Genomic DNA, 9,460 nt, shown 5'->3' with positions numbered 1-9,460 from the left:
AGCCCACCCAGGGCACCTGCCCTCTGACCCTGTGATTCTGTCAGACTTGGGGACTGCCCTTCTCATCCCAGCGTGACCATCAAGAGCAGAGCCCCCTGCTGGCCCACAAGAGACATGGACCTTTGATGAGAAACTGACCTTTGTTGTCGTCTGCCAGAGGTTAGCAACGGAACACAGACTCTCCCTAAAAGTCTCATTTTTCCCTGATGAACTTGCTCAGTCTTCACCAGCACGTGCTTTTCTCTCTCCAGCAAGCCCAGCCGGTCTTTCCCAGGATCTGACACCCTCAAACACAAGGAACCTGTGTCTAGCAGCTGCTGGGAAGTGGGCAGGCATTGTGTGCTGAGGACACGAGGGTTAAGACCCAGGCTTCCCCCTAGAGCTAGGGTTCAGCCCCCGTGGTGAATGCTGGGGGAAGCATACTGCAGCTGGTGGTGACCTGAACCTGAAACAAGGCAGGAGAGCAGACGCGGGGTGGTCTCCAGGAGGGCTTGCCAGGAGAAAGCACGTTCAACCAGGCTTCGGAGGTGAGGGAGTGAGGCAGAGAATTTGGAGTCCGCGGCGTGCCGTTCCCGGGGAACAGGTGCAGAGGGCCAGAGGTATGAGGAGAGGACCCCACCAGGGATCAGGCTAGAGAAGCGCGGGTTGGTGGCCTGAAGCCCTGTGTGGTGACAGATAAAGTTTCATTGGCCACCCTCCATGAGGTCACATCCTCTGTGTGGACACACTCTAGTCCCAGCTGGACAGCACAGCTCTTGTTTCATTGTGGGGTGGCACGGGAGCCTGGCGGGCTCCTGAGGGGAAGAGGAAGCCTGGAAGAGGCCACAACACATTTTCCTGAGTGGCTCTGAGAAGTCCTAGAAACAGAAGTGGCAATCCAAAGGCAGGACAAGGGCCAAAGGTGGGAGGAGCAGGTCTTTGATGGCAGCTCTCGGGGAGAAAGCTCACGTCCACCTTCTACAAAGCGGGGCCGCGTGTGTGGTGGGAAAGACAGGAACTGATTGGGGGGGGGGGTGGGAGTCCCCACTCTGCCCCTGCTCTGCATGCCCTGCACGGCCAGCCTTCCATCTGTGCTCTGCAAGTCCCCCTCTCCTGCAAGTTCCTTTTTCCCAACCTACTGGGTCTTGACCTTGAGCAAGTCACCTGACCTTTCTCAGACAGTTGGTGTAAGAGCAAAATAAGATTCAGTACCCGCTACCAGGTGGGCCCTGAACACATCCTTGTTGCTTCTCCTGTCCCTGCATGGCTTGAGCCTGTCTGTCACGGCTGCCTCACGTGTCGGCGCCGCAAAGGAAAGATGGGCGAGGGCGGGTGGGTGTACTCCTCATGCTCCCCCATCGGTGAGGGGCTGAGAGACCAGGTCTCAGAGCCCTGCTTCTCGCCGCCGTCACCAGTCAGCTCTAGCCAGGAGCGTTGGGTGGGGAAGGAGGGACACACTCGGCAGCCAGACCTGGCACTATCCCCACAAGGACTGGGGAGAGGAGCCACAGGAGCAGCCCCGAGCCACTGAGGGAAACAGCACTGTGCCACCACGCGTTTGTCTTTCTTGGTGTGGAAAAACACTTCCCTCATTCTCTAGACTCTCCAAGCCTCTGCTGTAAGCTTCACTGACATACAAGAAGCCATCGAAAGGGAACCCCATCATCTTCTCCCCCTACATCCTCTGTCTGCCTTGCCTCAAAGCTGCTTTCCCTCCCCTAAGTTGGAAGCATCTTCTTCCGCCGCCATGGCCAGCCCTTCCATTTCTGTTCTGTGATTCACCCTCTCTGGCACATTCCTTCTTCCCATCCTACTGGCTCCTGTTTGTGAGAGAATAGGCCTCAAGAGACCCATTTTATATAGGGGTGCCTGGATGGCTCAGTGGGTTAAAGCCTCTGCCTTTGGCTCAGGTCATGATCTCAGGGTCCTGGGATCGACCCCCGCATCAGGCTTTCTGCTTGGCAGGGAGCCTGCTTCCTCCTCTCTCTCTGCCTACTTGTGATCTCTGTCTGTCAGATAAATAAATAAAATCTTTTTTTTTTAAAAAAAGAGAGTCCCATTTTATTTATTTATTTTTAAAAGATTTTATTTGACACAGCGAGAGCAGGAACACAAGCTGGGGGAGGGGAAGAGGGAGAAGCAGGCTTCCTGCTGAGCAGGGAGCCCGATGCTGGGCTGGGTCCCAGAATCCTGGGATCATGACCTGAGCCAAAGGCAGACGTCCAAGGATTAAACCACCCGGGTGCCCCAGGGCCCATCTAAAAAACAAACACCTGGCCCCTTGCTCCCTCTTGATGCTCCCCTCAAAACCATGCCTTTGCATAAGCTGCCAGGACTTCCTGACTGCCCTGCAGAGACCACCCAACCCACTCCAATCCAACCCACTTCCCATATACTGAAAGCTCCACGTCACCAGAGAATGAGCGCCTCTAGCTGGCCTCCTCTTACCCGCTGGCACCAGACACCTGAGCTTCCCTCCTTCCCGAACATCTTTCGGTTGGTGTCTGTGACAGCTCTCCCTGGTGTCTGTGTCACCTCTCCCTCTGTCTGTGCTGGCTCCTTCCTCGTTACTGGACTTCTAATTACTGGGACCTGCTTTTTTCCATTTACACATTCTTCCTGGGAATTTCGTGGTTTGAATATATACATAATAAAAGAGATCCTGAGTTTCTTTGCAGGTATGATCTGTCCCTAAACCCCCATATTCATATATTCAAGAGTCTATTTGATATTTCTATTTGGACATCCAGTCGTCATTTCCACTTTGCCAAATTCTTGATGAACTGTCCTACTCCTCCTCAGGCACTAAGGACCTATTATTACATTGTTTCACTTTCCAAGTCCTGTTTGGCTTATCTGTTCTCCCTCACACCAGAAAGCTCCATTATCTGTTTCTCCTGCTTCCTCCTGTACAACAGCGCTTGGCACACAGTGAGCCTTAGAGTTTGTTGACTGACTGATGAATGAGTCTTTGGCACATGCACTATGCCAGGGTGGCTAACTCCAGAATATAAAAAGCTTCTTGTATCAAGAGAAACATTTAGAGTAGATTCTCATTAAGGCCATTTCCTAAATTCAGATCCCCCGGTCTCCTTTTGGGGTTGCTGTTTTCAACTGTGTTCATTGTCACTCACTTCCATCAAGCTCTCCTCTGAATATAGAAAGTGACCCTCCACGGTAGCCTGCCCTTGCCTTTAGGCTCTCTGAAAAGGCTCGTTGGTCCTCTGCCCACAGCTTATAAACCATCTCCATCTGCCAGGTCAGCACCTACACTCAGGGATGGGGAACTCCCCCAGAGCACAGGGGGCAGGACGGCCTCACCTTTGACTTCTCCAAGACCAAGGGTCCAGCAATTGAAGCTCAAGATGGAGCTCTACCACTAAAATGAAGGAGGGGGAAGAGAGGACAGGTTGGAAAGGCATGAGACAGATGGAAGGGTTGGACTTTAGGGCATGGTGTCTGGTCCGGGGCTTGGGGTAGGATTCCTCGTATTGAACACCGGGCGACCCCTTGGAGAGGAGAGATCTGATCTCAACCTGGGGCTTCTGGTATTAGAAAAAGCCCAGTAAAAATAAGCATAAGCCCTCGGACGCATTATCAGTTGCTACCTTTGAATAGCTTCACCCTTGAACTTATGATCTGCTAGAATCAAAATCTATAGGCAAGAAAGCATTTCCTATGTCTCCCCCACCCCGCCCCCCACTCAACACCAACAGCACAAGCATAGAGCTCAGCTCTTCTCCCAGAGGCAGGGGGCATCCAAAGGCAGGACGACTCAGGGCTTGGCTTGTGGAGGAAATACAACCTTCAGTCACCCTTGGTTGCGGCTGGCAAAACCTGCCAGCAACCGGACAGGCCCCACTCTCCCAAGTGGGGAAATCTGACCAGCGACAGAAACCAGAATGGTCCTCCCTGAAAACAGGGTGGGTGCATTCTGTGGAGGAAATGGTTCTCATGGCAACAGACTGCCCAATGGGGAGCTAGAAGACTTCCTACAAAACCTCGTAGATTTCACATTTCACACTTGCGGTGACTGGAAATGCTGTGGGGGGAAATGCACATTCTAGATGCACTTGTGCCATGCCTTGCTGGGAGGGAGAGGGTGGTTGGCTCCTGAGGTGACATTTCTCCTGTTGCCAGCAGGGCTCTCTCACCACAGACCAATCACAATCCCTCCTGGGCAGCTGGACTCCTGGGTTGGAGATCTCAGGGGGCAGAAAGGGGATATGAACTGGCAGCATCGAAACCTAAAAACGTATTTTATTTCGAAGTTGTGCTTTGGATTTTCCCCAATCCAACATCTGCTGAGTGACAGTCTTAGGTTCACACAAAGCATCTCCAAGCATACATACAATATTCCAGTTATCAACACTATTTTAAAGAATATACCATTTTACACAAACGTGACATACAAGTCAGACGCCACAACATTGCAATTCCCTGGAAGATCTAAGCTTCTCTTCTGCACGTGGGGTACACACACACACCAGCCCTTCCGGTGATCTGTTCATCCTGTTGCTGGCGTCATCTCTCCTCATCTCCTTGGGGAGAAACCAGGGCGCCCTGAGGAGGTTGGCTGAGACCAGTGTTTCCAGGTGACGGGCTGCTGGCTGCAAACTCCTCTCTTCCAGATTGGGATGCTGGTAGCCCCACCCCACCTCCGATCCCCCAAAGACTGACCCGAGTCTGCACCAAAAGAAGGATCCATGCCTCAAGGGGCAGAGTGGGGCTCTCTGAAGCATCATGCTGGTTGAGGCAAGCAGATCTGAGGAAGACTGGTCTCCCTAGGCCCTGGGTGGCCAGCTCCTTTTGGCTCTTCGGTGTAAAGATCACAGTGTGCAGCCTGAATTCCAGTTGGCTGCAGGAGCTCTGCCGAGAAGGACTCTCCTTCTGTGGGTTCCTAGTCCCCTCGACAGGTCGATCTCGCAGGTATCAGGAGCACCAGAGAGGGGAAGACAACGTGGCTCCCAGAGCTGGGGGAAGTAGGTGGCTGCTCACACACTGTCCAGTTCATGAGGCAAATCAGCAGAGGGACACTGACCAAGGGGATGGTGGACACAAGTCATGTACAAGGGCCGCGAGAGGAAATAAGGCAGGAACAACCAAAGGGGCCCAAAGCGTTGTCATTCAGAAAGCTTTGCTTTGACTTTCTCAGAAAGGAGTTTGCTGGGAGGAGGGGGAAAGGGCAGGTGTGGGTCCCAGTGTTGATTGGTTGGAGCAAAAGGAATGTAAAGTGAAGGGGAGGGCTTCCGTTTTCATTAAGGAAACATCCTTCGGTCTGAAAGCCCCTGTTGGCTCAAGACCTGTGCAAGTCCGTGTGACAGATGACGACAGGCCAGCGAACAGAGCAACAAAAGCCAAGAACCAGAGGCCTGCGGGTCACTTCTCCTAGGCTGACGGGTGGTCGTCCTGGTGTGCCAGCTTAGCCTGTAGTGATTAGCGACGCCCCCCAACCCCCAAAGCTGCTCTTTCCTTCACCCAGAATGAGGAAAATCCTTCCACTTTCCACAGCACCAACTGCCAACTTCAGAAGATCCAAAAAGGATCTTCTAGGCTAAACATAAGGAAACTCAGATTTTCCTATCTGAATGGCAACCCACCACCTCTCTTGATCTATAGAAAATAAGGCTAAAAGCATAGCTTTAAAGCCAGGAGATAAAAAGGAATGAGCTTCAGCTTTAACTGAAGGAGTTGTCTGAGACTAATGAAACAGGGGGTGGGGCAGTCCCCAGCCCTGGTACTGCCAGGACAGCGTGAAGCCAGGGAAGCCGGGGCCAGGGGCACCAGGTTTAGAGACCAGATTAAAGTAGGCAAGGGCATCATTTCTGCTTTTTTGGGAGGAGAATCAGAAAAAAGGCCAACAGAAGGCCAAAATATTCAGTATCCAATTTTTTATTTTGTTAGATTCCGGTCTCAGGAGGACTTTAGAGCCCACAGGGCCAAAGCTCTCTTAGTTGTTCTTATTTGGAAAAAAAACAAAAACAAGAACACCCCGCAGGTTTAAGGAGTAATGTCTCTCTTTAATCTAACTAGGGCTCTCCAAGCCCCTGTTGGTCCCTGAAGAGAGATCTTACAGAATAACCAAACTAGAGAGGTGAACTTTAGGTTACATTTTCATTTGGGAACAATTTGGGGGGTTAGCAAAGCTGAATTTAATTTTTGAATAAGATAATGAATTTTGTCTTAAATGCCCAAAAACAGTGGGAGGAAGAAGGACCTATTTCTCAGCTTTTCCAAACCTGCCATAAACACAAGTGAAACTCTCTTAAGACTCTTTACCCTAAAAGGAACCAGCTATAAAACTGTCTTATACAGGAAAGTGTCTTAAATGGAAAATGGCCCATCAGAGACAAAGACAGGAACCCGAGAAATGTCTATACATTCAGAAAAACCTCAGAAGTTCTATAAAAAGACTGGGTTGTATTCCTAGAGGATGGAGGAGAGCAAAAGCAAACACCAATGACCAGTTCACACCAACAGAAAGAAGACAGAGAGAAAGCCCCCAACCCCAGACAGATTACAGGATCCAGTTCCATCCTGCTCAATTTTTTATGATGGAGAGATTTCAAAGGTTAGGTTCTCTGGCCCAGACAGAACAAGATTTGGAACAGAAACAGAGACCCCTGGTGGCTCTTGTGTGAACTGCCACAATAAGTTACAAAGAGACTGGTCTGGGACCAGGAGAGGTTCCACATGCCAGAGACTAGAAAAAAAACGTGTGTGTGTGTGTGTGTGTGTGTGTGTGTGTGTGTGTTTGTAAAACGAAGAATGGACTATATATGGTTCTCTATAGTCAGTACCCAAAACAAGATGCCACTGAGAGCTGGCTTTCAGCAGCCAACCATCTGGTCAGGCATCCCCTGTGTCTGAGGGGACGGAGACGTGAGCCCGTGTCCTCGTGACTCGCCGTGCCAGATTTCACAGTGACCTGATAATGGAAAAACCTATCTCTGGCTAACCTAAGAACAGTGTGTACTGCGGCTGGCTGGATTACGACGACGGGGAGAAGCAGAGGGCAGTGGGAAGGGCAGGGCTGGGTGGTCACGAGGGCTTCATTCTCAAGGTTTTGGGTGACGGGAAGGCTAATTCCTGCAAGAACAACTTAGAATCTAATTTTCAACTGAAGTCCCCAAGCTAGTTAAATAGGAAGATTTTTTTTAATAACAGTCAGTCCCTCCAGTCCCCTTGTCTAGAACAATTAAATTACATCCCTCAGACAGTACAAGACTTGTCAGTGGACTGTGGGGAAGATGATGAGTTGACACCAGGGCTAGTGGCATTTGTTTTGGGGAAGACCGTGGGCTTGGGTCGTGTGGCTGGCGGCTTGACGGGGGCAGCCATCTTGACTGACTTGACAGGCCGGAAGGCGCACGCGATGTCCCCGGCAGTGCTGGCACTGCGCTGGAAGGCGGGCTCGGGGTCCTTGAGGAGCTGGGTGTGCAGCGGGCTGGAGGGCTCCGACGTGGGGGCCACCACTGGGGAGGTTTTGAGGGGCTCCAAGGTGTCCAGAACCACATCAGGAGTGTGCTTGACACTGCTCTGCCGCTCGAGCTCCCGCAGCTCGTTCAGGGCAGAGTTCATAGTTGCCTCAATATCCTGCAAAACAGGAAAGAGGAGGTGAGGCCAGTGGAAGGCGAAGTCCCCAAGGATCCTATTTCAACAGCATAGGCCAAATCATGAAGAAACCAACTGGAGGGAGATGTCCAGATTATTTTACTTGGCCGAAATCCTTAAACATATGAATGTTCAGAATGTGGGGAAGGGGAAAAAAGGGATTTTCATTATCAGGAGATTTCTTTTTTCTTCCTTTAGAAAAGAATGGCAGAGATGTTATTTTAAATCGAGTCCTCAGGTTTTAGAGATATGCACTGAAATAATTCTGGGTGAAATGACATATAATCCAGTGTGGGGGCAGGGGGGGGATTGCTGAAGTAAGAGTGGCCAGGAGTGTGGTCACGAGTATGTGGGATTTATTATCCAATTCTCTCTACTTTTGTGTATGCTTGGTATTGTACATAATAAACTATTTCTCACTAAGTGGTGGAGATTAAGTATGATCTTTGTTTTCTTGGCTTCAAAGCCAAAGGTCGAGAAGGGTCACGGGCTGAGGAAAGGTTCCAGAACCCTCGCCCTGAAGATTCATCAGGACACCTCCCCCCCCCCCATGCCCACCCCTACCCCACCAGAGAGCCCAATTTGAGGAAGCCATTTCCCTCTACCCATTACCACCAGAGGGGACGGAAGAGCGACCAGGAGGGGGAGCCAGAGCCCGCACAGGTGAATCACTTCCTGGGAGCTACAGTGGAACCACCCAGCTCTCAGGAAACAGCAGAACCAAAGACCCTCTGTTCGCAGCCAGCTGCCCCTCAGGGAGACCTCCCAGCTCCCTCCCCACCTCTCCACACACTTGTGTCGGGCACCCCCAAACCACCACAGGGCTCCTCCTCAGAATCAGGCTCACATGTCAAGATGACATGTCCCAAGCCAAGGCCCTGGTTAAGGGTGAGCTATGCTTTCTGTTGACGGTGATTTTCACTCATCCCTATGATTGTTCTCAAACCATAAAAATGCTCAGGAAGAATCCCATCATCTCAGTCCTGCTCTGTCCTGGGAATGTATTCTAGCTTCGTCTTAACACCTGGCTCAGGAGGGAGCTGGGAGGATTCCCACGGTGCAAGGCAGATCGCAGCCACGAGCTTCAGCAGACGCGCAGGAGGAGAGGGCTAGCAAAGCAAGACATCACAGGCCCGCTGCTTAATACTATGCTTGCCGGTTACACCTTCCCTAAGCAGAGCATCCCAATTAAGCCAATAGAGACCGGACGCAGCCTCTATTGCCCCCTGGAAGACGGGGCAAGAAGAATCTCAACTCAGTTGAAACATAGGAGGACAGCGGGGAGCCCTTCGCTCCTACCTGGTCTAACGAAAATTATAGAGTTGGGAGAGGCGTCTGAATGAATTGCCTGCAGCGACCCCAGAAGTCGGACTTCTAGAGGTGGGGCTGGATCGCTAATAGTCCACGGAAAACAGAGACTTGTCAGTGTGGTGCTTACGCGGAAGGAAGACCCCATAACCAGGGAGCTCACCGCCACTGCGCCTGGGGACTGGGGCTGGAAACCCTTCCGTTACCTGCGCCCCCCCATGAACCCAGGAGCTGTCGGTGGTCTTCCTCCTCCCATTAGGGACCAGGGATCAGCCGCAGGGAGCGGGACTGGGGCGTGGGCGGGGTGACAGAAAAACATGGCCAGCACTACATCTGAGCCTCAACACTCGCACAGCTTCACGAAAGCCTACCAGGCTCTCGAAACCCGAAACTTGGGCAGAATGGACTCTATCAAAAGACTCTAATGTGTTGCTTTAAAAAGTACAAGCCTCGAGAGCCTGTACGTGAATAAAAAGTCTGAATTCTTTTATTCTGTCTTCGAATTCTTGGGGAGAGTGGGATAGACGAATTGCGTAGAGAGCTGCCTTCTCGGGTCCAG

At 51.5% G+C, this 9,460-nt stretch overlaps 1 protein-coding gene across 6 annotated transcripts in view; it reads right to left on the bottom strand.

The window, feature by feature from the left end:
* Positions 1–4,221: 4,221 nt before the first annotated feature.
* Positions 4,222–9,460, bottom strand: part of SRGAP2 (SLIT-ROBO Rho GTPase activating protein 2) — a 230,524-nt gene continuing 225,285 nt past the window's right edge. For 4 of the 6 annotated variants that reach the window (XM_082702139.1, XM_082702140.1, XM_082702143.1 and 1 more), the window contains one exon: positions 4,222–7,575. In XM_082702139.1, coding sequence (XP_082558265.1) covers positions 7,192–7,575 — 384 coding nt within the window. In that variant the 3' untranslated portion in view covers positions 4,222–7,191. Of the gene's footprint in view, positions 7,576–8,892; positions 8,988–9,460 lie in introns of all 6 variants that reach the window. The other 2 variants (XM_082702144.1, XM_082702145.1) reach the window with 1 other exon arrangement.

The sequence above is a fragment of the Mustela nivalis genome, assembly GCF_964662115.1.
Source record: "Mustela nivalis genome assembly, chromosome: 16".
NCBI lineage: Eukaryota > Metazoa > Chordata > Mammalia > Carnivora > Mustelidae > Mustela > Mustela nivalis.
The sequence above is the reverse complement of the archived record's forward strand: the minus strand, read 5'-3'. Positions and strand labels throughout refer to the sequence as shown.